The sequence below is a fragment of the Lagopus leucura genome, unplaced genomic scaffold (genome assembly GCF_019238085.1).
Source record: "Lagopus leucura isolate 7727_CA_CO unplaced genomic scaffold, USGS_WTPT01 Super-Scaffold_806, whole genome shotgun sequence".
NCBI classification, from domain to species: Eukaryota; Metazoa; Chordata; class Aves; order Galliformes; family Phasianidae; genus Lagopus; species Lagopus leucura.
The window spans coordinates 80,497-108,114 of NW_024962260.1; the positions used below are offsets into that span (position 1 = coordinate 80,497).

The window sequence follows — 27,618 nt, forward strand, 5'->3', positions numbered from 1 at the left end:
CTGGTGCATCTGGTGGTGCCTCGTGACATGGGGACCATGGATTGAGAGGAATGACTTCTCTCTGTGGCTGCTCTGTGGAGCAAGAATCCCGCCCAGAGCATTGCCTGGCCTTTGCGGGGCTGATGTTCAGCAGTTGAGCTTGGCAACTCCAGAAATTGAAATGCAAATGAGACAGAGAGCTGAGGGGCAAAGGAGCTGCTGGGTTTTTTGATGCTGACCTCCACTGTCAGAGGAGAATTGTAGAGAATTGTAGTCTGGGTGTTGCTTGCGTTCTTCTTCCTGCCTTAGCCTGGGCCATGCACTGCCAAGATAAAGGAATGCAATTTCCTCTGCTTGTGTCAAGATCTTATTAAGCATTTCCATAAAGCAAATAGGGAGGGGACAGCCCAAGCCTTAGAGAGTCACTGCAGTCACTGCACAGCACTGTAACCCTGGCAGCCCTCAGGGAACACAGGCTTGCTGGCAGCAGGAACACTGCCACACTGCTGGGGAGCTGCACAAGAGCACAAGGCCCTTACTCCAGCCTTTCTGCTGCTGGACATATGGATGGATGGGGCAGCAGATTTCACTGATACAGATGATCCCTGCTTCAGGCTGTAAGGAAGTGCCCTTGATCCTCGTTTAACAGGAAGGGAAGCCAACCATCTCTTCCCCACGGCATGCAGGTGGCTGTGCCCTCCATGTGCGGGTTCTGTTGGGGCTGCAGGTGGCACATGGAGCTGGCTCAGGGGATGCTGCCAGGTCTCTGAGGTGAGCTGAAGGTGTTCAGGAGGTCTGCTGTGGCCAAGCCTTGCCCTGTGCTTGCTCCCTGTGAATGAAGTCAGGGAGGGTGCAGCAAAGCCAGGAAAACCCCCATGCTGTTAGGAAAAGGCACTGTCTGGAAACCATCCCACGTGCTGGAGAAGCCTGGCTTTCTGACAGAAGCGTGCTTTAGATAAAGTGCTTTTGTTGGCTTGTTAGATCTATTATTCATGCCTTTATGTACATAGCAGACCTAGAGAGGCCGGCTGTGGCCTCCAGCCCAGCCCTTAGCGCAAAGGGGACAGCGGAGCCTGGCAGCAGCAGTGAGCAGCTCCTCAGCCCTCCATCTCGGCACTAATCCCATTCAGCCTCCATCCTCCGCTTCCCCCTGCTGAGGCTGAGAGGCCGGCTGCTCCGTTAGGGCTGCGCAGATTAGCCGTCCCCTCGGGAGCAGCTCGCTCAGCTTGCACTGAGATAACGGGGCCGCGTCCTCCAGGCTGCTGGGCTCCTCGGCAGCTGGCGGAGCTGCGATTAGCCTCAATTTATGCAGGCTGTTAAACAAACACCTGCAAGGTTCAGGGACGGGGAAGCCAAGCTGTTTTTGCGAGCGGCTGGTCGTGTTGTGTTAAAGTGAGAGTGCTGTCCTTTCCTCACTGCGCTCCTGGAGCTCCCAGCCACCCCCAGCCCTGGTGGAACTCACAGAGCTGTGAGCACTGAGCTGGCTGTGCTGGGTTGATTGCAGTAGGGACAAACACAGTTGGGTCTTCCAGGGCTGCTGCTGTAGCCGACAATTTCTAAACTTGTTCTGCTCTTATTGCTTTCTGTGTTGTTTGCTTGCCCCTAATCCCCAGCAATGGAGCTGCTGTTATCATCAGCAGTGCAATAGGTAGCGTGGCAGGGGCAGAGCGATGTCAACATCTATTGAAGTGTTGGTAAAAGGGCTTAATGTGGAGAAAAGGAAATCTTGTTCCTCCTGAGACCTTGCTGGAGCATTTTGTCTAATTAACCTCAGAGGTGATCGCTTACAGCAGAGTGGTGTGCCAGCAAAGAGCCCAAAAATAGGCTCTATCCAAGCACAGCTCGAAAGCACGTGGTTCTCCCTTTGTAAAGCTTGGCGAGACCTGCTGTGGAGTGGGGCTAGAGCTGAACATGGCTGGACTATTATTATCTGCCTGGAAGTTGGACTGAAATTGCAGGGGCATTGTTCTGCATCCTATATGGATGTGGATGCATGCACTCATACTGTGCACAGTGCTGGAAAAGAGATCCTGTGTTACACCCTTGAACTCCCAGTTTGGAGAGAATGCCTGCCTCTTCCTTTAGCCCAGAGGAGATGCTGCCGAATGGCTGCTTTTACCAACCCACTTGTTCCTGCTGGGTGGTTTGGGAATGGTGCAGCAGAGCCAGGCGCCAGCTGCAGCAGTGCCACCTCCTCCATGTGCTGCATGCTCATGTGTGGGATGTGCATGGATTTCTTCTTCCCTGGGCACTTTTATCAGGTTCTGAGGGAATTCTTTCAGTGATCTCTTCTGTGTTTTTTTCTTGGTTTTTCTTTTTTTCATTTTCACAGGTATCTAGAGAAAATCCTGTGTTTCCAGATAAGGATGTGCTGGATTTACAGTTGCCTACCATTGTTAATGCATCCTTGTCTGTGTGGTCATGTGAAGGTAAGATCTGCAGTAACCACATCACCTGCTGTTCTTCTTTTCCGTGCTGCTCCAGGATGTTCTCCCTACACTATATTTTTGCAGTCATTTTACTAAGCCTTTTTCATACAGAGGAGGAAAATGGAGGCAGCTCTGCAATTTACCAAGCAACCCGCTGGGGAGCAGAGCCTTGTGGCAGCAGTGTGGCAGTGGCTTTGGATGGCAGCGGGTTTGGGGTTGGGATTGGAGGAGGAGAGCATCTCCTGGCCACCCCTGCTGCAAAGGGGGTGCAGAGCTGCTCGTGTCCAGCAGGACACAAGAAAAGGACAAGCTGTGCATAACGCTGTACTGCACGTGGTGGAGATCAGTGGGTGGTTTTACCCAAAGAGGGCAGTGCCGTGCCACATTCCTCCCCAGTTTGTAAGGCGAGAACAGTGAGCATCAAGGATTTCTTGAGGGGAAAATCACCGTGGCTTATGATGAGGCAGTTGTTTTCCAGAGGTGTAGCAATTACTTCAAAACAAAACCAAAGCAGAAGCAACAGCAGCAGAAAACCTTGCAAGCAACTGTCACACAAATGCCTGTTCTGTCTTCTGACAAGCTGCTTTTCTCACCAGCTTAGGCAGAAGTACACAGCCATCGTGCTGCCCAGCTTTAAAGCACTTCTCCTGTCTGTATTCCTGCCCTGACTCACTGCAAGGACAGCTGTGAGCTCTCCTCTCTGCTGGAGGACATCCCCCCCCCCCCTTAGCAGCCCTGGAGCTGTTGGTCCCCATTTCTGTCTCTAGCAGCTTTCCCATCACCCCACCCCAGGACTGTTTCTGCAGGGAAATGCTGCAGAATGTTGGAAATTTGGCTTACCTTAGGACAAAGTTAGAGCTGGGCAGCTATTTACCAGTTGACATGCTGCTGTCAGAAGTGGGAACTGAGCCCCTTTCTCTATAGGGAGGAGGAGGGGTCCCACAGGCACTTCTGGGTGCTGTGAGTTGCACTCATACTGCATGCTTGCCCTTTGGGGATAAATGGGAACAGAGAGGCTTTGCTGTCTGTGAAAGGAAAGACTTCAAACAGCAACGAGTCAACGTTGCCATTTCGAGAGGAACAGCTCTTGCCATGCTGGGCAATTGGCTGAAAGAGGTGAATAGGGCTTTCCTTAGAGGTTAAAAGCTCCAGCTCTGGTTAGGTATATTCATGTAGGCTTTTTCCCTTTCGAAGAAGGCAGATGAAAAGGGCTCTGACTCCTTTAAATAGATCTGCACTTCCTCCACCAGCCAGGAGCTCTATTAGGATTGCTTGCTGCTCCTTTCCGCCCAGCAAGGACAGCTGCCAGCTTAACTCTTAGCCCTCACATTAGGAGCAGAGGGGCTGAAATGAAGAGCGTTTTCCCTTGGCAGCTATCGAGAGGAAGAAGTTTGCTGCTGCTTGCTGGTTTGTATTTGTTCTGTTAGCCAAAGCACGGAAGCACGCGTGGGTGCGAAGTACAGCTGGTGCTTGGAAGGCCCTGGGTTGCTGGAGGGGCACAGAGGGTCCTGGGAGCATCGCCTCTGAGCAGGCTCCAGCTGGCTCTGAGCATGGTGCCTGGATGTCGGTGCTTACCCCACAGCTCCTGCTGCCATCCGTGGCTTTTGGGCATCGATGTGAGCAAGTGCTGCTGCCAGCTCGGAGCTGCTGCCCTGGCTTAACGTGGGAAGGCAGGAGCATCTGTCCCCCACTGCTTTCCTATTAGCAGGCTGCTATAAGGCAAAAAGCCATCTGCCTGCAGAGGTTGGGGTTTGTGATATTTGCTAACCCAGGAAAACACTGCTACAGGAAGGCAGTCAGGCATGAAGGATGAGAGATCCTCTTTTCTCAGAGTTCACTGAAATGGGAATTTCCTGCAGGTTGCTTTCCCATTGACCAGAGGGAGATCAGACCCATGGTTCATCTGTACACCCTTCTTAGAGCTGCTGAAGAAAATCAAAATGGGGTGATGGCCCCATATTCCTTCCTGGACCGTGCTCTTTCTCAAGGTTAGTGCTGCTAGCTAGGGCCTTGTTTTCACAGGCAGCCTCTAGTGCCAGGTTCTTGCTGATCTTGCTAAGCACTTTTGCTCCTGAGGACATCTGCAGCTGGTTCAGAAAGGTTTCCACAAAGCACAGTCATTTACTGTGAGCCAGCATTTGCAGAGTAATCCCATACAAGTCATTAGCTGGGTTGCTGGAGCTTGTCCTGGGATCTGCCCAGGGAATCCCAGAGCTGCCTGGGGCTGAGTTGTACCTCAGCTCTGTGCTGAGAGCCTGACCTGGGCCATGGTAGGGTAGCCCTGGCAACATTGGTGTGCTTCCTCCCATAATTCTATTTAAATTCTGCTGTCTCTCCTTTGTCAAAATAGTGTAGCCAGCTAATATCCTGATACAAAGGGTGCACCCCCACTTTGCCATGCCATCTATCTGGTGATATCAAGGGCAAGAGCACCACATTCTGGATGTTCATAAATTATAAGGGAAACAGCTTTCTTCCTTCACCCTTTGAACTTTTTTTCATTCCTTCACTGTGTTAATTAATACGTTGTTTAAGCTGTATGTCAGTCCCTGTCCTTGCTTGCTGTGGATGAGGCTGGCTTGTCAGTGCTTGGCCTCCTTTTCCCATCAGCTTGAGTGGAGCTGTTACATGTTAGTTCTCCAACAGCACTTTGATTACCTCTCATAACACAACACTGTCAATGCAGACTGACCAATACAGCAGTTCAATGAGTGTGTTGCTCTTGACAAGCCTTATTTGCCCTGGATAAGTCAGGTAGAATATCTTCAGCTGCAGGTAATAGGCGGTAACATCCTCTCTGTGTGTTATCTGAAGGTTTCCCGATCTCTCTTTCACCCGAAGGGGCTTCCTTGTCTCCACTGCATCAAGATGCAGAGCCTGAACTAACTCTGAGCAAGGAACTATGGAGTCCAGGAACAGCAGATCTGCTTTAAGTGAGGCTCTTGCCCTGGGTAATCATCCCATCTTGAGAAGCACAACATACTATCTTAGACTTCTCCCCAAGGTGTGTTGACCAACGTGCATTTGATGTCTAGGAGCTGCCCTGGCAGTGTGTGGGCCATCATCCTCAGCAGGGAACCAGAGACAGCAATCACTGCTAAGTGTTAGATGATAGCATGTTTTGCTGGCTGCTTTGATGCATTATGTTTTCCACCATCTGTATTTGCACTGTGTTGGAGGCTTGCTTGCCCTGCTAGGGCTGGGCTGCGATCCCTCCAGCACTGTGAGCAGCCAAGTGTGGTGTTTAGAGGGTGGAGAGGAGATGGCAAGCTTTCTTTCAGCCGTTACTTTGCTATGCTGATGCCTTGTCTCCCCACACTTGCTCATTTCTTCAAATATTGCTGCTCTCAATGAACTCTTAGCAGCTGTCAGTCCCCGTTCCTGAAGTGATGTGCAATTCTGAGCTCCCTGCTGTGGTTGGGATGGTCCTTGTGCTGACACTGCTGACTGCTCCCTGCTCCAGTAATTGGTCTGTTGTGCTTTTTTAGCCTGCAAAACCTCCTTCCCAAATGCTCCTGAAGAGCTTCCTTTTGGAGCAGAGCTGCAGGAGACAAAACAATCTCTGCTCTTGCAGAAAGAAGCTTGTATACCTGGATCTCTCCCCTCAGCCACTGCTGCCCTGGATGGTGTTTGTTGGCAGGCTTTGCTCCCAGTGCTCCTGCTTACCTCGTGCTCTCCCAAGAGGAACAAGTTTCACATGATGGCTTTGGAAATAAGTCAGGGCATGTGCCTTGGGCAGCACAAAAGGAACTGGAAACCTGAGCTTTGTTTGCATGCACGTTGTTCCTAGTGTTGGCAGGGATGAGCCCTGGCTCCATGCAGCTGCTGTGACTGGTTTACTGGGCACGGCATGCGATCCCTCCTCCTTGAAGGACATTCACTGTTTTTTGAAGCCATGACTGCCAGCAGAGGTAAGATTCACACTTCCTGAGAGCAGCAGCAAGCTTTTTGTGTTTGCCTCCCAGCTCGGGTGAGCAGTTCTGCAGGAGGGCAAGGAGGGGAGCTGCACGCAATTACCTGCAAACACTGGAGAGCGGTCAGAGGTCCCACTATCAGCCATGGCCCAGATGTACTGAGTGAGCCTGCTCCCAGCATCCTTGGCTCCTGCAGATGCACATGAGCCAGGCTGGCTGTGTGCTGCAGGTGGAGGAGAAAAGAAGCCTTTCATCTGCTCCCACAGAGCAGGCTGGCAGCCAGCTCATGCCTGCTGTTTGGTTCCCTCTGCCACAGCCGGAGCAGGGAGGTGGGAGCTGAGCAGCTGTGCCCCTCCTCAGGGATCAGCCCAGGGTGAGAAATGTTAGGGGGATGGACTCTGCTCCCTGTGTTAGCAATCAGATTGCTGCTGCAGGGTTATCTGTCAGCACTGCCTTGGGGTCACAGTGTCACACAGGAGTCTCTCCTGGAGGCGCTCCCATGAGCCAGGTGAAAGCTAGCTGATTTATCAGGTGCTCTCTGTGCTATGCACCCTTCCCAGTGTCCTTGGGATATGTGAGCCTGGATTCAGGCCCTTCTCCTGCCCTTCACAAGGTGTCTCTCCTTCCTACATTGACACCCTCACTCCCTGTTGCTGCGGCAGCATCCTCCCATGTTGCTGTCTCAGCTGTACTGGCTCTGCCAGAGCTGTGCCTCTCCTCCCTGCCCACCATGCCACCGTGCCAGCGAGCCCTAACCCACTGTGCTGGTCACCTGATTTGTTTTGGTTCATGTTCCAGCTGAGGATAAAGTTGCAGATATTTCTGTGCAGCGATAGGATCTCAACAGCCAGCCTTGCTTTAATGCGATCCCAGGCATTCGAGGTGCCCCATTACCTTATCTCCCCTCTGCAGATATCTGTTACTCACCACTCTCACCCTAAAAGCGAGCCAGCCTGGGAGGGAACTGCAGAAGCTCAGCCTCTGCAACCCTGCTGTCGGACAGAAAGCAGTGAGTGAGGCTCCCACCCTGCTTTTTCTGCACAAGGTTCCCTTCTTTCTGCTTGCAGCGCTGTGTGGTGCAGTGGGGTGGCTGGGAAGGCTGCGTCACAGCTGACTCACACTGCTGGTAAGGTGGGAACCCCACGCATTGGTTCCCACCCAGCTCCCCAGGGGCACCTGTTTGCTCTCTGGCTTGGCAGTTCAGCAGTCCCTGAGATGAACCTGATATTGCTGCATGCAGGGCCAGTGAGGCCGTGCCTCGTCCCAGCCTTCCCAGCTGCATCTTGCTGCTCTCCCGCTGTCACATGAGCATTACACCATCTCTCCCGTGGAGAATGAGTGTGGAAAGTGCCTGGTTGCCAGAGCAAAGTGAAATCTGCTCCAGCTTCAAACGCACGCAACCCCAATCTGTGCACTTTGGGTAAATGCTAAATTCTATCTCTGGTTCTTAAAGAGGAGAGGCTGATGCTTAAGTTAGGCATGGGCACCAAACACCCAAGCTTCTGCAGCTCTCAGGTCTCCTGAAAGTTCCTTGATGCAAAGAGAAACGTTCCCAGCCTGGGTGAGTCATAGGGCATTAGGTGGGCTGGGTCAGCTCTGAGCAACACTCAGATATAAAGGTGAGAATTGTTCTATTGAATGGCCAAAAAGCTGTTGGTGGCAGAACGGCCTCTGTGAGCAGGCAGTGCAGAAAAATAAGAAGAAAATGGAAGGGGGTGTGGGGAGCTGGAAATCAACAGCTCAACAGCAGTTCGTCCAATACAGATCCTTGAAAATACAGGAATTTTGAAGGGAGGTAAAAAGATGTGATGAGAAACTACATGGGAATTTCTAGCAGTGAGGAGGAGGACCTGAATTCTAGCATATTGAGAGGGGTGGAAAAAAAAGAGAGTCAAAAAGCTCTTAGCTACAGGAATTGGGAGAGCAGAGTGCATGTTTTTGTAGTCTGGATGGGGCTGATGCCATTCCCGTGTGATGTGCACGGATCTGTTTCTATTCCTGCAGTGCTGGGCGGCTCAGGGTGAGCAGTGCAGGAGCTCTGGGTCGCCCCATTGCCTGTGCTCAGGTCCTGAGCTGCGGGCAGCACGGCTCAGCTGCCCACCAGCTCTGTGCTCCTGGAAGGTGGTCGATGGAGGTTCGTTGTGGGGTTATGTAATGATTGACCTCGTGGAAACGGGTCTTATGAAAGCATGGAATCAGCTTAGCTTGCGGACGGCTCAAGCTGCGATGCGGGAGATGTTATCATTGCTGTTAGGAATTTATGCTTTTGTACGGTTGGGAAGCATTTGACTCCACCTCATTGTGTCCTGGCTAGAGAAACAGGCCTGGGTCACAGCTTTCCTTGGACCATGCTGAGCTGTGTGCCAGCAACTGGCTGACTCGCAGAGCTGCTCCAGGTCTGCCCATGGCTGTGCAGCCGGAGCCATCGTGCCTGTCTCTGCTATAGGAGCCCCCTGTGCAGGAGCTGAGGGAGGAGAGGCAGCGCTCTGCGATCCTTCTGAGCAGCACAGATGAACCCACACCTAATTGCTTTTAAAAACCCCCTGTTGCTATGGTGACTCAACAAGCGTGATGCTCACAAGTTCTTCTCTCCACTCCCAGGTCTTGCGTTGGCACTGGGAAGCCTTGTGTGTACCTATGTACGTACATCTGCTTTCTTCCAGCTTTCAAAGGTGGCATGCAGTCCCCTTGGAGCGTGAGCAGAATCCCTTCTGAGCTGGGAAAAGATTTGCTTGAAAGGTCTTGTAATAAGGTTAAGGAGAGGCCAACAGCCGCTCGCCCTGCTGCTGAGCACTTCAGTAGCTAAATTTAGTCCCTTGAGTCATTACTGAGTCAGCAAATTGGGGGCAGGAAATCTTGATTTCTCTTTTCTTCCTTTTTCATCAGTGATGTACCCAAGACGGGCTCCAGACTGGTTTCCCTCTCAATCCAGCACGCTGCCTGCCTGCAGTGCTTTCCCCTGGAGCATCCTTGAGCCTGTCCAGAAAAAGTAAGAGCTCAGTTCCTCTCTGCTGCAGCCACCTGCCGTGACAAGTGGCCTGTCCTCGGGGAAGCAGCATCGTTTCCTATCGTTAGTGATGCGGGGCATAGGAAGCTGTGTCCAGTCAGCTTTGTCTCTTGCTGGGTGCATGCTGGCCTATGGCAGCTCATGCATCCCCTGGAGCTGCCTTGAAACCCACTGATGGGTAAAGAAACCCCATCCAGCTGCTCTTCTGTGTGCCTGGGAGTGCCTCAGCATGGTGAATAGCCACAAAAGAGCTCAGAAGACACAAGCATGAATGGTACAAATGAGCGGTGTCAAGAGATCCAGACATGCTACACTGACAGACCTGTGCAGCAGCCCTGCTGAGTTCAGACTGGTCTGTCCCTCGCTGCCCTGCTGGCCAAGGGGCACCCAGCAGGGATATGGCCTGGCAGATAGATGCCTGCAGGTAGCTGGCTCCTTCCATACATGCTTCAGGGTTGCCAGGAGACTGTGAGACCCTGGGCTGGAGCAGGTCAGCAGGTTGTCCAGGCAGCTCAGTATTGCCCCTGGAAAGCAAGTTCTGGCAGCAGAGCCCCTGTTGCTAGCTGATGGTATCAGTTTGTATTAGATCCCACTGAGTGTATTTTACATAATTTGTTTCCCAGAATGAAGTGTTTTTACAAACGCAGCATTTAAGCACCTTTTAAAAAGGAATGAAAAATCACCTTCCTCCCTGGAGCTAGGAAAAAAGCTTAAAAGGAATCAGGGAAGTGCTCTCCCTACAGCACTCACTGGGCTGGGAAGCCCAGAAAACCTGGGGTTGGACTGGAAAAAATCTGAGGGCTCAAAGAGAAGAGCCTATGCTGAGAACACTGCTGCTGCCTTCACTGCTGTTTCTGGTTGGGACACCCAAAAGCAGGAATTGCTTCGGGTCCCTCTGCAGGAGAAGGGAGCACCACCAGGCTCCGGGTTGCTGAAGTGATGCTCACAGGCCACACTGCTGCTCAGCACCTGGAGATAAATCAGTGCTTGCTGGACGATGAAGGGCAAAGCGGTGCTGCTGAGGATGGATGCTGTGCAGCTGGCTGTGCACTGCGGCCCAGGCTGGGGGCTGCCGCTCTCACTCTCATTTCTTTTTTCACAGCAAGTGAAGGATGAAAAATCAGAGTAATGGCCAAGGAGACGACATCTACTTGGCTTCTGTTGCCCGTGGTGTGAGTGATTTATCTAGCTAAGGCATTGCAGTGGAGTGAGACCAGGAGCAGGGGGACGGCGCTGCAGCGGCAGCATCAAGGTGTGCTACCCCCCTCTGTGCTGCCTTTGATTTGCTTCCAGGAGGGAACTCTGCTCCCCATTCCAAGCAGGCCCGGTGCTGGCTGGCAGAGCAGCGGGAGCCCTGCTGTAACTAATGAGATGTTTGCTGCTCGCTGCCTGACGCTGCGGTGGGTTCTCAGTGTGCCTGAGCCCTGTGCTGATAAACCAAGCCTCCCGGAGATGGAGCGGCTTCCCTCAGCTACAGGCCTGCTGCGTTTGCTCTTATCTAATAGGATCTTTCCTCTGAGCTCTGCTTAAGCCTCCTGTGTAGCATACCAAACCACTGAGGTTTGATCGTACAGAGAAGCGGTGCAGAGTGAGAGCAGACCTGAGTGTCAGCTGCCCTCCTTTGGGTCACTGTTGAACAGGACACATGCTCATGGGGGGTCTGTGGGTTCCCCGTGGCTCTGGAAGGTTCGGAGAAGGGAGCTTTTCCCCCAGCCAAACATTTATCCCCTCCTTGCTGCCGTTGCTGATTAGGGGATGGGTGTCTGTCTGTCTCTCCCCCGTTATTTATTATGCTGTAAAAGCCAAGGTAACCCATATCAGTAAACGCTGTGGAGGGTTTCACACGTGTCAGCTGTGCATACTTTATGGAGCAGACACTCTTTCAAGACAGCGGGCTCCGTGTGGGGAGGCTGCTGTGATTAATGCTGCAGCGTTCACCTGGCTGCTTCCTCCCTGCTGCCACACTGAGCTGATGTCCCAGGGTGCCCCGAAAATGTGCATGAAGCAGCGTGGGACAGAGGGGAGGGAAAGGCTCTGTGCCTCCCATTGGCAGGAAGATGAGCAAAGCACACAAGGAGAAGTTTCTTCTCCAAAAAAGCAGTGATGCAGTGGCACAGCTGCCCAGGGAGTGCTGGGCTCACTGTCCCTGCAGGGGCTGCAGAGCCGTAGGGATTTGGCACTGAGGGATATGGGCATGGTGGGGTGGGCTGGGGATGCTGGAAATTTGTTTTGGAGATGTTCAGACCCTTTCCTGTAGGCACCTGCCTGTTGCAAGAGACGTCCTCCATCTCCGCGAGTTACTCTGGGCAGATCCAGCTCTCCTGCAGGATGCTCTCAGTAGTTGCTCTTGGCTGGTTCTGAGGATTCCTTTCTCCCAACACTTGTAGGTGATTGCTTCCTCCTTCTCCTCCGCCTTCCTTTTGTCTCTCTGCAGCGCGACAGGTCTGGGAAGGGCCATCTGCCGCTGTGATTAATGGCCCTTTTCTGGCAAAACAACAGAGACAAATGTCCTTCTGAGCATGGCAGAAAGAAGCGCAGAAACAAGCTGGCTAATTTTCAGCCATTATTTTGGAACCCAAGCTCCTTCCCGGTATCAATTTAGCTATTATTTCAAAAACTAATTAATCCTCACTCATGCAGCTCCGAGGGACCAGTGTTTAGATAATTAACAGCCCGTGGATTATGACAAGCCTTGCTCTCGGATCCTGTTACAGCGCTTGCCTTCAAGTACACTCGCGCTGTTGTTCTGCTTACCAAGTCCTTTCATCAATCCATCTTTTTTTTTTTTTAAACAATTAATAACAAATAATTAGCCAGGATGGATTCTATTTGCTTTCTTGCAGCTCAGCTTCATTTTGGAGGACTGAAGTGTTCTTCAGCTGCGCGGGTTTGTAGTGATTTTGGAGCTAATTACAACCAAGCAGGATAGGTCACTGCCATTACCAGCATTTGGAAAAGGGAGTTGTTATTGCTCAGCTCCTCAGTAAGTGACATGAGGTGTGAGAAAGGAGATGCTTCTGTGAGGTTGTTGATACTTCTCCATCCTGAGCTTCCATCCCAGGAGAATGTCTCTTTGAACTGCCCGAAGCTTCTGTTCTGCTGCTGCTCTGAACTCATCTGAGGAGATTTCTGCCTGTGAATAGATTTGTCTTTTCTAACTTTGCTCAGGAAAGCTTTAGTTATACAAGGAGTTTTCATCTTACCTTTCATAGAGGTGAAGCTCGGTCTCAGCCTTTTTCCCTATGAGATGCAGGTCTCTGGCTGGCATCCCCTCTCTTCTGGTTCTCCATGCTGATGGGCATCTGAAGACTCCTGTAAGGCTGGGAGAACACCTGTGGTCCCTGCATCTTCTGCCCTCTGAGCAAAAGCAGAGCGAGGGGCCCAAGCCGCCCCGGTTCCTGAGCTGTCTCTGCTTGGGGCAGCACCAGGGCATCCATCAGGTTGTGCTGGTTTTAAACAGCTGAGCACGGATGCAGACTCACTCCTGGTTTCAGGCAGAAGGAAATCCTTTCTGATAAGCTGCTGCTGTTTCAAACAGACGATAAATCTCTGCAGGTAGAACTCCCTGTGCTAGCAGTTTGACCCCTAATGAAGTATTTACCAGGTTGGCAACTCACTCTGCCTCAGGAAATACTGTCCTTTCACCTGTGTGCAGCTCTCACTTTTCTTTTGCAAAACCCATGGCTTAAGGAGAGCATCAAAGCAGCCAGCAGTCCACTCCTCACCTTCCCAGTCTCTCTCCATTCTCTTTGCAGATGCAGTTTGCCAGAGACCCTGTGGCTCTGCACCTTGGAGGGCAAAGAGCTTGCAGGAGAGCTGCACATCTTTGTGTTTGGGATGCTGTATCCTCTTAGCAGCAATCAGAGAGCAGCAACCCGGGACCAGGGGAGTGGTGAGCCTGGTGGAAATGCCACTCATATGCTGGCTGTGAGCAATGGAAATAGAGCAAGGGGCTGCTGCTGACCCTGGTGTGTGCACCCTGAGGTGGTGGAGGCATCTTCAGAATTGAGCGTTTTGGGAAGGTTGCACTCTTTTGTCCATGTTTTAATGATTTGTTTCAGCAGGGCCAGGCATCTTCCTCTGCCATGCTGCCATGACCTTTGCGGTGAGATTGTGCGTGGAGAAATGTGCTGAACCACCCCGTTGCCATGGAAACCGAGGCTGGGAGGGGACCAGCCTGCTCCTGCTAATTGCTGTGCATCTGTGACCCCATCCCTCCTGCCTCCTGTAAGTCTGTCCGAATGCACAACACTGGCCCCATCCTGCATCATCCTGTCCCTTGACTCCCAGCCCCAATGCTGTGAGCAGGATCTAGAGTTTCCTTTTCTCCCTTTTGCGTTATCACAACCTGCACGAGATAATTTAATGTCCATGGCTTGAGCATCCCTGCAGCCCATCACCCCGTGCATGCACATCTGCCTGCATGCTCGTTGCAGGAGCACAGTGGCAGTGCAGTGATGCACCCTCCCTGCATCCCAGGCTGCCCTGGCTTAATCTTGTCCAATTAAATAACTGCAGATAGTGGGCTTAATAAGGCCCTGCTTTGAAAAATTACTGACTATTTCTTTTCCAACGTGCAGTGAATTAGGAGTCAGCCTGCAAAGCAGTGGTGAGCAGGGAAAGGACTGCTGCTAATTACTGTCCCTCATGTCCCCTCTGCTGTCACCACTGCTGTCGGGCCCCCCGTTGCTCCCTGCACCTGATTGCATTTTGCTGCTGGTTGTGGCCAATTTGCAGCTCTCAGCTGCTGCTGCTTCTCCCTTCCCCCCACAGCCCCTGCTCCTCTTCGAGTTTATTAATGAAAACCTTATCTGTTGGAGCAGATAATGCCAGAAATAATTAGTGCACACAGAGGGCTGGCAGGCTGCTCTCTGCTCCCACCACCCACACCCTCTCCTCTCCCTGTTTACAGTTTCCTGTGCTGCTTGGGGCTGCTTTTTGGGCCTCCTTGCTCTGCACAGATTTATTTGCTTCTCTCTCCAAGTTTTCTTTGCTCAAGACAGACCTGAGGCACAGACGCATCCTAAAGAGCTTGACCTTAAGCACCTGGGCTGCAGGTGCCCTGACCTTATTGCTGCTGGAAATGGAGAGCTGCCCCCCAAAGCCCAAGAGCAGGGATTGCATTTGCTCCTGGCATGCTCTGGTCAGGTCATGGCCTTGCTCCTGCTGTGCCAGCGCCATCCTCACTTTGCTCGTGCTCCCTTTCATTACAGTTAGCATCATTGTCTCTTGGCTTAAATCTTTCAGCCTGATAAAGGATGACAGCACTGCTCAAGTGCCTGGGATGGCATAAATAATTCCAGTGCTGAGAGAGATTTATGGCTATATAAATGTCAGGAGTGAGCCCGGTTTGTATTAATGGCCTTATTAGTTACGTTGCTGTAAAATACAGATCCTCCAATTGTTAAGCGGCCAAGCTTTTGGTCCACAGCATTAATCCAATAAATTTGGGCTTCTCAATACAAATCTTAGTCCCTGAACCGCACTGGAAAGTTCTTCATGATATGTCAGAGAGCTTTAAATGGCTTTGACTGAGACAGAGGTGGGAATAACAGAGCTGGTGGGAGCGCAGGTGTAAGGCGGTGCAGCAGCCCATCCCCACCCAAGGGCATGGGAAGTGTGGAGGTCCCTTGGCTGTGGGGATTGGTGGTTTTGTCGCCAGCTTGGAAATCACAGCCCAACCCAAAAACTCTCATGACCCCAAGGTGGCTGTCTGTCCTTCCCACCCTGCTGCCATCCCTCCCTGTTCCCTGGTACATCTCATATGAGGGCGTTTTGCAACTCTGCAAACTTTCCACCAGCGACCTGCCAAGTGCACGGGGAGGGAGAGGGGAAAGCACCACGATAATTGAAAATAAATGGTGCATTATATGATATAAATGTTCTAGTGCAGCCAGCTTGCTGTCGCTGATTATTTATTTGTTACTTGCAAACACTTTGAGGAGGTGTCTGGGAGGAGGGGTTTTGGAGATAAAGTGGTGATGCCTTCATGCAGAGGGAGCTGTGGGCCATGGGGAGCTCTGTGTGTCCTGCAGCAATGGCAGAGGGACAGCCACAGCCACTGGAGCAGAGATGTCATTGCCACGAGGAGAGTCCAGAGTGTGAACTCAATGTCTTGGGGCATGTTGGAGGTCTTCTAGGCCCTGTGTGCACCTGTGAGAGGCAGGGGTCTGCAGGAATGGGGCAAACATGAGCAGGGAGCCTCCGGAGTTCTGCTCAGCCTGAGGTTGGGTTGCTTGCCGTGTCTCTCTGGTGGGAATTAACTCCTGTTTGGTAGGGCAGGAGGCTGCCCAGGAAGGGTTGGATTTAACCTGGAACATGGACCCTTTTGCTGTGTTGGCTCCTCGGCCATGTCATGCTTCTTATGCCTTGACAAGACTTATCCTGGATTATTTTTCTGCTGCTATTTAATCTTGAGAGGGTTGCAAAAGCTTTGAACCACTACTTGAAGACTGAGTGAGTGATTTCTGGCCTTGTTGGACAAGGGGGGGGATGTGGAGGTGGGATCCCAGTTGTGCACTGAGTTGCCCTCCCTGGGCAGCTGAGACCTCCGCTCTGCAGAGAGCTGGGATCTCTGCATTGCTGGCTGGGGGAAAGGCTGAGGATGAATATGAACCCCCCGTAGCCTTCAGATGAAGTTGTAGAGATTTTGGCTTGAGGTTCTCCAAGTTCTGCTCATCTTGAATCAAACACCATGGACCAGGAGCAGCATGAGGGCTGAACATCCACTGGGGGATGTTCATGGGACAGCAAGGGGCAAACCCATCCCTCCCAGCTCACTGAGGCAGGGCTGGCAGAACCCAGACTCCATCTGGCCTCTGCCATGGTGCCATCAGATTTCTGCATGCAGGGTTTTGGGCAGGCAGCACGCTGGCCCTCAGCACACTTTGGTTTTAAGCCACCCTGGTTCAGTCTGCTCTGGAAGTGGACTCATCCATCACTGCCAGCACTGCAGGACCATGGAGCACGTCTCGCTCGCCTGCACTGCCACAGCCCCTGAGCTCCAGGCATTGCCTTCCTCACTCCAGTAGCTGCCTTCAAGTACAATTCACTTTGTTATTAATTTGTTTTACGCTGAGGCTCTTAAAGCCCATGGGAATGGGGACTTGGGTCACAGAGGCAATCTGCAGCTGAGTGCCTCTAAAAGCCATGGGCAGAGAGATGGAAACTTGCAACAGGCGCGTGCCAACCTCATGGTCCTGGGGGCAGTGGCACTGGGTGAGTTGGGCTCAGTTCAGTCCCTTGGGGCTGGAACCCTGTCACCATCCCAGCCCTGTGCCCCCTAGGGACTCTGAACCCCTTGGAGTTGGAAGAGGAGCTGTCCCCCAGCATCCCCCAGCCATTAACAGCCTATACCAGTCTGTACATTACGTTATGGTATGTTATTTACAGGCCATATCCCAGCCCCATATTAAAGACACAATTCTTATGCAGTTGGGCAGACAGCAGGATGCAGTTCTCTCTGGGATTCGATTGCTGCAGACTGCCAAAATCCTTGAGAAATGTTATTTTGGAGTCTGCTCCTCCGTGCAGGGGCTGTGTGCCCCTCTCATTATCAATATCAGCACACAGGACCCCCCCCCGGGTTCCTCCTCCCCAGCCCTGGTGTCCGTATTTACAGCTGGAGCATGCCAGGCTAATTGCTAATCAGTTGCATGCAATCAGCTCGTCTCCCACCACCTCGGGAAGGGCCGAGTGCTGAAGGTGACTCCTGCAGGAGTTCATTTCTTCAAAATAAAGGTGACAGTCAGCACAGGTTCTTTATCTGAGCAGCAGATGCTAAGCTGTGGGGCCAGCAGATGCCCTGGCTTGTGCTGGGCTCTGTGGGCTTTGGGCATGCACTTCTCTTGCATGGGAGAACCCAGTGGGTAGAGCATCCCCAGTGGTGGAGGGACGTGCCTGGATCTCCTGCTCTGCTCGCAGGGAATGGCTGCAGTGTCTGAGCAGCGTGGTGGCTGTGGACTCGGTTTTGGGGACCTCGGCTCTGCCGTTGGTAGAACTGCTGGGGCCAGACTGGAGGCAGCCCCGTTTGTGGGCTAATTAATTCTCTTTTGATCATCTGCCATGTAAATCATCAGCGGCCAGGAGTTAATCATGTGTACGAGATGAATCTTGCTCTTGCCTTAATGAGCGCCGAATCGTGACCGGCATCTGCTTACTCCCCACACTTTCATCTCCTGTACAGTGTGAACAATTAATTCTATCTAATAATCTCCTCTTTATTCTATTAAAAAATAATAATAATAATCTGAGGGCAAACAGCCTCTGCTCCCCTGACCTTTGTTGCTTTGGTCTCAGACAACCACTTGCTCTTCTGGAGCAAAGGAAGGGGCTGTGGGTTCCACAGCTGGGATGGCACATCCCTTCCCTTGGAGCTTGCTTGTCCCCTGTCCCCAGGACTAATCCTGCTGGTCCCAGCACAACGGGGTCCTGCCCTGCTCAGCTGGGAACCCGAGGGCACCGAGGGTTGCTTGCAGTCCCTTGGTGACATGCAGTGCTGTTTTGCCAGAGGCTCTAAGTCCAGTCCAGTTGGAAGGAGAAGCAAGGTCAGCAGGATTTGGGGCTCCTGGATGCATTCCCTGTCACATCGGTTCCCGGGGCTGTAATTTAGTCTGGTTTAACTGGAGCTTAAATTAGCCCGGAATGGAACGGAGCTGCAGCTGCATTCAAAAACATCTGAAATCACAGCGCAGTAAAACATTTCCGCGTTCCATTAATGCCTCTCAGCAGGAAGTGTCTGCTCCCCAAATCCTCTGCTGCTTCTCCGCAGCTCTGAAAGCCTGCACGGCAGTGGCTGTCCCTCAGCCACCCGTCCCCAGCCTCCTTTCTCCCCATGTCATTGGCATTCAGTTCTCCTGTTTATTCAATTAGTGCCTTTCTGCTTAATTATCTGGTTAATGTGAACATGCCTAATTGCTGCATTGGTGAGAGGGGTGCCTGTGCCCCTGCACGGCGCACAAGGCCATGAAACTGTACGGAATGGACACTTGGAAAAAGTCTGCTCCAGCTGACGAAGGGAGGGATGGGTTGAGTTGGGATGGGGCAGCCCCATGGAAGGGATGGACAGGGTGGCATAGGATGGTTTGGGATGGGATGAGAAAATTACCATGCAGGTGGTGCCAACTTGGTGGCAATGGTGATGCCACCAGCTTCCAAAATGTCCACCTTCCCACATCTGTAGGGCAGTGCGTCTCCCTACTTCTATTTCAAAGGAAAAAAAAGGGCTTTTTCTCCTTACCCTTTTCTCTCCCCCCTCCAAAGTTACCTCCAAAGCCTCATCCTTGGATGTTCTCAGCTGTGGGAGGACAGTGAACGGACCCAATGGTGGGGGACTGTTCTTGGGAGCTTCTCAATGGGAAGCTTTACATCAACTTTCCATGAAATTGATATTTCTAAAGGGAGAGATGAATGCTGGCATGGGAGGGATGGACCCAAGACATGCTGCATCCTCAGTGTACAAACAGAATCCCCCCACTGCTGGCTGGGGCTGGCTTAGCAGAGGGAATAATTGGTAGGTGCTGCTGAATGTAATGAATAGAGGGTACTCACAGCCTTTGTTTATTGACTCTTGAGTTGTAATGAATACTTCCAGAGGTAATTACTGATTTTCTGCATTTGCAGGAAACCTGCTTGGCTGGGAGATGGGTGGAGGTGGATACAGGGAGGTTTTGTGCAGAACCGGGCTGCTGAAGAGCCTTCACCCATGGGGAGCAAAGTGGGAACAGAGGTATGGATGGAGATGCTCTCAAAGTCACAGGATGGTACAATGCCACTGTCCTGGCCATGGGGCCACAGGGACAGGCTCTGTTCTGCTTTGTTGGGTATTTGGGGACTACAAGAACCAGTGGGCATGGAACAGCAGCTGCAGTGGGCAATCAGCATCCACCGGGTTCTGCAATGTGTAAAGCACAAAGCAAGCAATCCAAAACCAAGGAAAAATACGACATCTATAGAAAAAATATTTGTCCAGCTCCAGGACAAACCCAGCTTTATTCACTCTGGAAGGGAGAAGAGATTAAAATGTAATCCTGGGTAAACACATTTTCTGCTTTCTTCCCCTTGGGTACCTCTCAGCAGGCGCAGATCCGTCCTGCTGATCTCCCTGTGCTCATCCATGGCAGCAGCCGAATGCCCCGGGCAGCTTTTGGCTGTCATCTCCCAAATCAAAATCTGGGACTGGGGTGGGTAAGGGGGGGCTGGGCCCTTAGGGTGGGGGGAGAAGAAGGGGACGGTGCATCCCCCCGGGGCTGCTCCCTGCAGGGTGTGGTGCTGGGACTGTGCTGGTAGTGCCGGTAGCACCCAGCATCGCCTCTGCTTATCGCACAGAGCTTTTTCTGGGTATCTTATGTTGCTTTTTTTGGGCTGTTTATTTATGAGGCAATTTATTAGAGTGCAGTTATTCTATAGTGGGGAAATGTATTCCTAGGAGCCTCCGTTAACAGAGCCAATTGCTTAATTAGCTCGCTGATGTCTCCATGAGGTACGCCAGAAGAGGTTTCTGCTTGTAACAATCACTGCCTTCCTCCTGCACACACACCACCCGTGCTGCTAATTTAATAGTGCAAATATTTATTATCCCCAGTGTTTGGCAGCGAATCTGGGGGTGTTTTGAGCAACTCCAGTCTCTAGCCCTAGGGACAGGGCTGGACTGGTGGGGATGGCTGTGGGCTGGGGGGTTAAAGAGGGGAATGGTGGAAATGTTGCATTGTGCACGGGGTCCTCGGCTGCAGCTGCATCCTGCAAACCTCAGGGCAGGCACCAGTGCCCGATTGGGCATTTGGGCACCAAGCTGCAGCGATGGGATGGAGCTGGCCCTGCTGCTCGTGTGTTTACCACAAGATGCTCTCAAGTCCTTTGTGATTTTTCTTCTTTCTCTATTGTTCCTGGCTATTGTTCCTGGCTCCATTATCCCCCGGTTGCTTACATAAATCAGCACGTGGCTCTCCGAGACACGACAGGGAGCAGCGCATCCGTCCAAGGTCACTGTCCCTTGTGCTGCAAGAGACAAATTCCCTCCAAGGGCCGTGAGCTCCGGGATGCTTCCTGCGCGGCCGAAATGGGCCCCACGAGGACCATCCTGGTGCTTCCAGCCAAGGATGCTCTCGGTCCAGGGATGCTCCCAGCAGAGCAGCGGGGGGAGGCGGCACCGGGGAGGGGACAAGAGCGGGCCCGGCCCCATTCCCCGCCTCGCTGCCACAAAACGGGAGCCGGGAGCCGGCTCGGCTTCACACTCTCCCCTCCAGCCTTACCGAACCGGAATATCCCCCATTAAACCTCGGACTGAACCCAAGCCGGCACCGAATCGAGCCGTGCGCGGTCAGGAGGGATGTAGAGATCAGCACCGCGGAGAGCGGCCGCGCCGAGCCGCGCCGGGGCCATGGCCAGCGTGCAGCAGGGCGAGAAGCAGCTCTTCGAGAAGTTCTGGCGAGGGACCTTCAAAGCCGTGGCCACACCGCGACCGGAGAGCATCATCGTGGCCAGCATCACCGCCCGCAAACCGCTGCCCAGGTAAGGGGTGGGGAACCCTCGGCTTGGGGGGCTGCTCCCTTCTGCAGATGTCTTACTGAAGGGCTGGGGTCACGGGGGCTGCCTGCGGCTGGGGGATCTGAGCTTTCTATTCCCTCCTCCCCAAGTGGGAAACTTTGGCTCTTTGGAGCCTGGAGTAGTGTGAGGGGCTGAATTGTAGTTTTGGGGTGGGGGCTCAGCCATACGGCCCCCAGCACACGTCCCTCTGGTTGTCTGTCCCCCTCCTTCCCTTGGAGTCCGAGCCCAGGGCAGCAGGGTCGGACCACACAAAAAGGGACCGAGGGGTTGCTGGTTCCTACTGAGCTCTGCTGGGATGCGCAGGGATTTGTGTGACTTCCTCACAACAACACATCCTCAAATCTAGAGCATTTTTATTCTGTTGGCTGTCACAATATTGACTAAGAGCATCTTTGCACTGTTTTTCAAAGGAAGTGAAGCTTCTTTCCGTTGCTCAGTGTCACCAGAGTTTGGTGAAGGTGTTGGATCAGTGCAGGAGAGGGCTGGGGGATCAGCTTGCACCAAACATCCCAGAGCCCATGTGGACCCACACTGGGGTCACTGAATGCTTCCACTTCTCCGTTAGTGATCAATCAGGTTTGGAAATTGGGGAAGCTCAGCTTGGGGCACCGTGGGCAGCAGTGGCTCTTACAGCACTTCCAAACTGGGCTGCGATCCCAAAGGCTTCACTGCAGAACTGATCTAAGAGCAAAGCCCTCTGTGCCAGCAGGCAGAGGGATGAAGGGAGTAGGGAGTCCAGCACAACACCACGGTGACCATCTGTGTCCCTGTTTCCTCCCAGCTTGGCAGATGCAGGCAGCGTGGGGTTCCCATTGCAGAAAGGGATTTTCCTCCTCCTGGAGGGGCCCATAGGGTTCTTGCCTTTTGGGTCCATGCGCAGCCCCAGATCAGAGTGCTTCTCCAGCGTGCCCCGGCTCTGCAGATAATGCCTCTTCCCTCCTAATTCCTGACAGGAGCTCTGGGAGGTTTGCAGGGTTAAAGCTCTGCTAAAACCACATTTCATCTGGAACAAAAGAATACATTAATCCCACCCGTGGCCAGCCAGGGGCTGCGCTCTGGGGTCTGCCCTTGACTCCGTAGAGCAAAAGGGATACTGAACACTGTGGCACAGAGCTGAAGTCTCTCCTTTTCCATTTCCACTTTCTTCTTGCTGAGTCTTTTATTTTAAGGCAGTGGGTGGTTGTTCATTATCATCATTACCTGCGCACAGCCCCACGGAGCAGCGGTGGGATGCTGCTTCTCCTTCCATGGGGAACTCCAAGAGGCACAGGGCTGCCACTGCCCACTGGCATCCACTGGTACCCCACGTACCAGCCGCTTCCCTGCTGCCAGATGGCTGAAGTGGGTCACCCCGGGCCAGTGCAGGGATTTATTTTAACCCCTAATCCCCCAGGATGTGTTGTGCTACACGTGGTTTCACTGCCCAATTTGCAATCGGCAGTGATTTTGGGTTGGGATGGGACCCAGCTCTCTGCCACCCCAACCCGCAGCTCGTCGGGCACATCACTGGTTCCTTCATCCCCACCATCCTGCTCAGTCCCCACATGTCAGCACCGGGCTGTGCTGCCGGAGGGCCCCCGGCTCCGCTAATCCCCCCCTTGTCCATCGGGCATCTGCTCAGCGGGGCCTGGCTGCCATCTGCTCCTTCCCGCGCCCAACGAGCCGCAGCGCTAATGAGCCCATGGCTGCAGCCCAGCGGGGGGAGCGGGCCTGGAGGAGGAAAGCAGAGGGGGGAGCAGCAAAGCCCCCGTGCTCGGGGCGCTGTCAATAGGGCGGCTTTGTCAGCCCCCGCCCGCCGGCTCCAGCTGCACGGCGGCTGCGCTCATTAGGCAGCTCGAGGGCTGCTGGGGGTGAGGGCAGAACTGGGGATGCCTATAGGACCCATAGAGCCTTCCTTCTCCTCATGGTCCTCTTCTGTCAGCCCCATTCCTGGCTTGGTGCTGGGGCGATTCCCAATGGTAAAAGTTCATTGGTCCCCAAGGGCGCCGTCTGCATCCCAGGGCACGGTGTGGCAGCACAGGGTCTTGTGGAGCTCTGAATGATGAGCCTGGGATAAAGTGAGGAGCTGCAGGGCTTTGGGTCCCCATCGGGGTGAGGGGCTGCAGGAAACCACATCAGGCTAATCCCCCCCCCCAACCCATTCCTGACTCCTACTCATGAATGGGAGATGTGTCCAAAAAAATGACTTAGCTCATCTTGGCATGATAGGACCGTCTGGAGAGGGCTCATAACCCTGCACCACTCCTTCAAGGTTTAACTAACAAATATTTGGGGCTATGAGATGTGGGCAGATCAGTCCTGGGAGGGTTTACCCATCCATAGGGCTGGGGCTCTCCTCTCCCCCTCCCTGCCTCTCTCCCTACAGCCAGACCTTCATGCGCGTTTTTCCATAATATGAACTTTCCAAAGGCAATCCCTTCCTCAGTGAAATGAAATCATTTCATGCATGATTGCAGTTCTTCGTTCTCTTTTTATTTCTTCCTTACCTTTTCTTCCCATGGCCACTGAAACCTCTCTGTCATTGCAAAGCCTGGAGCGGGGCATTAAATCCCACCTGTGCCTGGGGTTGGCACTGGGGGTGGGCACTTTGTGTGACCATACAGCAACTGAGGGGAAGCTGGGTGCCCAGAAGGGATGCCCCAATTTGGAACCCATTGGTGCTCAGCAGGCAGAGGAATGGGGCCCGATGGCACAGGAGAAGTGATGGTGCACTGGCGCGATGCAGCCCTGGTGCCACCACCTCCCCTCCACGGGTAAGCTGAAAGTGCTGACAAACACTGGGAGTGTAAAAATAGCAATTTTTTTTTCTTTTTTTTTTTTTCACAAGTGCCTTCCCTGCTAGTGCAGGGACTGCGAGGAGAGCTTGAAGAACTGAAAGTGGGAACAAACTCTATTAAAAGAGAGAAAGGTGCTGGGGAATGCACTGCAGTTCCTGCACTGTTCTTGTCCTTTTCTAGGGACAGTGGGACTGGTCTGAAATTGGTCTCTTTTGGGGCAGATTTGGGTTGAAAATGACCTCTTTTGGGGCAGGGTTTGGCTGAAAATGGCCTCTTTTGGGGCAGGAGTGCTTGCGCAGGGCATCCTGGGGCTGAAACAGTCCCTGAGTCCCCATGCTGAGGTTGGGGCTAATTGATCTGCTGACAACCCCATTCAACACTCCATGTTTAATTGATGTCTCTCCATTAATGAAATGAGCAGCTGGCTGCAGCTGGCCTGGCTCCAGGCTGGTCAGCAGGACCAAGGCCATGGGGCTCAGTGCTGCTCCTCCGGGGTCGCTCTGCTCACTGCCCCCATCCCCACTTCCCATTCCTTCTCCAGTTCCCCATTTTGGCTCTCAGCTATGTTCCTCATGGAGCAAAGGATGGGGCTCACCTTGTTGATCATGGTGCAGCAGCAGCCGAGCCAGCACCCTGCTCACCCTCCCCACCGCTCTGCTATTGATTTGCCCTGACCTCGCTTTACCATGCTCTGATTTCTTTCAATCAGGCTTTGAATGAAGCCTCTGCACCGTTCAATAGAACTGGCCCTGGGATGACCCAGCTGGAGGTGCTCGGAGCGCTCCTGCATCCCCCCTGGAGCATCTGGTGGTGATGCAGTGGCATGGGCTGCCAGGGAGCGGTCAGGTCTCCGTCCCTGGAGGTGTTCAAGGAAAGTGCAGATGTTGCACTGAGTGATGTGGTCCGGAGCAAACACAGCATGGATTAGGGTTGGACCAGATGACCTCAGTGGTCTTTCGAACCTTAAAGATTCTGTGATCCCGTGCGTCCCACGTCCCACAGCATAAACCCACAGCTTCCAGGCTGCTGCCTGTCCCCTTTGCCCCAAACCCGCGCATCCAATCACCCACCCACAAAAGCCTTCCCAGTCTCCTTGGTGGCTGTCCCCTCCTCAGGGCTGCGTTTGCTCGGTGTCACGTTGGTTCCGGCAGGCCGATGGGCACAGCGCTTGTTTGCAGAGATTGCACAGAGCAGAAATCCCTGCACTCCAGCTGCAATTACCAAAGCCAAGTCGATGCAGTTGATGGTAATGGGATGGTAACACTGTCTGAATTTGTATTTAATGCTGATTCCAAGGGTCTATAATTTTCATCAGCACCACGCGACTTTTTATAGAACAGAAAAAATGTGAGAGCAGTTAATGAGCTGTAATTCTGGAGAGCTTCTGCCTTGATTGGGACTAATTATTTTCTTTATAAAAATAATTAACAACCCACACAACCTAAGGAGTGAAAGGCATGTGGCATTAATTAAACCGCGCGGTGTCTTCAGCACACCTTTATCTGCTGATCCCATCGTGTCCTGGGCACAAGGCTGGGCATCGCTCACACCGTGCCAAAGGACAGCGAGGGGGCAGTGGCACACTGGGACCACCCTGAGCCCAAACACACCTCTTTCTGCAGTGCTCTAAGAGCCTGGGATGAGCCCCAGGTGGATGGTGAGCGTGTCTGTGTGCTTAGCCGCACGCTTACATAATATACAATTGTTAACAAGACTAATTCCTCTATTTTCCTGGAGGTATGCTGAGAACTAATGAATATATTTGCATAATCTTGATTTTGTTTATGAATAATTCTGGATTATCCCGACGTGAATGGCACAGGGGCTTTGCCACCCCGGGTTGCCTTTCAGCGGAGGATAGCAAAGCGTTTTGCAAATATTAGTTCAGCCTCACAAATCCCAGCAAGCAATAAAATTATTATTACACCCAATTAAAGATGGATGTGCTGAGCAGGGCAATGACTGTCTGCAGCCTCAGGGCCGGGAGCCCGGGGCCAGAGCTTCCCCTCGGGAGCCTCTTGCCATCTCCCTGCCTGGGCTGGGAGTCTCTCTGGTGAGAGAAATTTGTTGCGGAATTCCTTATTGCAAACAGAGGGGGAATAAGCTTTGTCTGAGCACCAAAGGGAACACTCCTGCGCCATGTGGAGCATCTGCCTGACCTCCCTGTGCTCCCCTCCTGCCCGATGAGCCCTGCTAAGATCCATGCTCAAAGCCATCTCCCATTGCTGCCGACAACTGTGCTCACAATCCGCTATTCGATTAAAAGCTAATGAGCTATGTTATTGGCAAATAAACTATTTATCTTGCTGCCATTTGCCCTGCTCAACAGAGCGGGACTTCGGGCAAGGGAACTGCAGCAAGGACCCACGGCCCTGTCTGGTGCAGGGATGGGACCTGGTTGACATCGCTGTCAACTTTTCAGGTTGGAAACCTGCAGGGTGTTTGCCAGGGAGGGAGATTTGAAAACAGGAAAGGCACAGGGCTGCTTGCTGAGAGCGGCATCTTGGGGAGGAGGACACCCAAAGGCAGTCCTAATTAGGATTGCAGCTCTAAGCTATGGTGGAGACACCTGCCCCAGTGCTGCCAGCAGCTGCCTCCAGCAGGAGTTTGCGATGCAGATGGAGCCATTCCTATCTCTGTGCCCATTATCATCCCCATTCCCAACCCTACCCTCATCCTCATCCCATCCTCAATCCCCTCCGCATCCTGAACCCTGCCCCCATCCTCATTGCTTCACTATCCCCATCCCCATCTCCATCCCCATCCCATCCTTGTCCTAATCTGATTCTCATCCTTGTCCCCATCCCATCCTCATCTCTTTACCATCCCCATCCCATCCTTAACCCCATCTCCATTCCCAGGCTGTGACCATGCAGTGTCCCTGTAGCACCTGGCACCAACCCTGCCATCAGCAGGGACGCCTCTGTTCTTACACAGCCATGCATAGCAAATCAGCTGCTGGAAAAACGAAGAACCAGGGCTGCTTTTTTGGCCCAGGGTGAGATAAGAGAGGTTGTGAAACATTTCTGGAGGCCAAGAAGCAAAAAAGAGCTGCTGCTTGGTTTGGTCTTGCAGCAGGATGCAGGGGTGTGGGAGGGGGTTGAGCTAAAATTGGATGAAAAACACCTATTATGGAATTGTGTTTCTTTTCTGTGCTTAAGCTGCTTCAAGGAAGCCACGCGCTTTTCTGCAGCTGGTGCCTCTGCTGATGCACGAGGAAATAGTGGAGAGAAGATTAAAATTGAACTGGCTCAGGATCCGTGCAATCAGGGAAAATATCGCAGTGATTTGCTATTATAATTTCCAATAACAAACGGCAGGGCTCCTGCTGCACTAATAACAGTGGTCTGAATGAGGTGGGGAAGGAACCTGCCGTGGAGTGGTTTTGTGTCTGTGTTTGTGGAAAGCACTTAACAACCTCCCCCACCTCCTAATTTTAAAGAGGTATTTTTAGTGCCTGTTTCAAAGGGATTTACGTAAACACATCTGCATGAGTTTTGGCGTGGAAATCTCTTTTACAACCTTCTCCTTTCCCCCCCTCCTTCTGCCGGGTCAAAGGAGCGGTTCAACCATTTTCTTTTTCAATCAACTGAGAAGAGGCAGAAAGCAAGAGAGAAAGAAAAGGATGATTTCACCAATGCAAAAAGCCTCCTCTGCATAGAGTGATGCGTTTTGAGAGGATTGTGGCGCAGCGCAGTGGATGTGGGACAGCAGGGTCCCAGGGCTGTGGGTGCAGGTGATGCATTGGCACAGCGGTCCAGGGAGTGGTGGGCTCACCAACCCTGGAGTTGTTCAGGGAACGTGGAGATGTGACCCTGAGGGATGTGGTTATGGGCACGGTGGGGTGGGTTGGGTTTAGGCTTGAGGATCTGAGAGGTCTTTTCCAGCCTTCACGATTCCATGACTCTATGATTCACAGAATCACAGAATCACAGAATCACCTGGGTTGGAAGGGACCCCAAGGATCA

At 52.7% G+C, this 27,618-nt stretch overlaps 2 protein-coding genes across 4 annotated transcripts in view; both read left to right on the forward strand.

The window, feature by feature from the left end:
- Positions 1 to 708: 708 nt before the first annotated feature.
- On the forward strand, positions 709 to 20,663 carry LOC122176995. Its single transcript, XM_042866037.1, has 6 exons — positions 709 to 750; positions 2,312 to 2,408; positions 4,268 to 4,396; positions 9,209 to 9,311; positions 18,951 to 19,056; positions 20,263 to 20,663. Exons 3-6 carry the CDS (start codon positions 4,303 to 4,305, stop codon positions 20,599 to 20,601), a joined length of 642 nt encoding a protein of 213 aa, XP_042721971.1. The 5' UTR covers positions 709 to 750; positions 2,312 to 2,408; positions 4,268 to 4,302; the 3' UTR covers positions 20,602 to 20,663.
- A 43-nt stretch (positions 20,664 to 20,706) lies between these two features.
- The window catches only part of SRRM4 (serine/arginine repetitive matrix 4), a 29,415-nt gene continuing 22,503 nt past the window's right edge, over positions 20,707 to 27,618 (forward strand). For all 3 annotated transcript variants that reach the window (XM_042865700.1, XM_042865703.1, XM_042865702.1), the window contains exon 1: positions 20,707 to 20,837. In XM_042865700.1, the coding sequence (XP_042721634.1) occupies positions 20,707 to 20,837 (131 nt within the window). The remainder of the gene's footprint in view (positions 20,838 to 27,618) is intronic.

Bases quoted from the DNA above. Each gene is read 5' to 3' on its own strand.
- LOC122176995 (XM_042866037.1), top strand. From the start codon at position 4,303: ATGGTTCATCTGTACACCCTTCTTAGAGCTGCTGAAGAAAATCAAAAT. The intron at 4,397-9,208 runs GTTAGTGCTGCT...CTTTTTCATCAG, and splicing joins GGACCGTGCTCTTTCTCAAG to TGATGTACCCAAGACGGGCT. The intron at 19,057-20,262 runs GTATGGATGGAG...TACATAAATCAG, and splicing joins GGAGCAAAGTGGGAACAGAG to CACGTGGCTCTCCGAGACAC.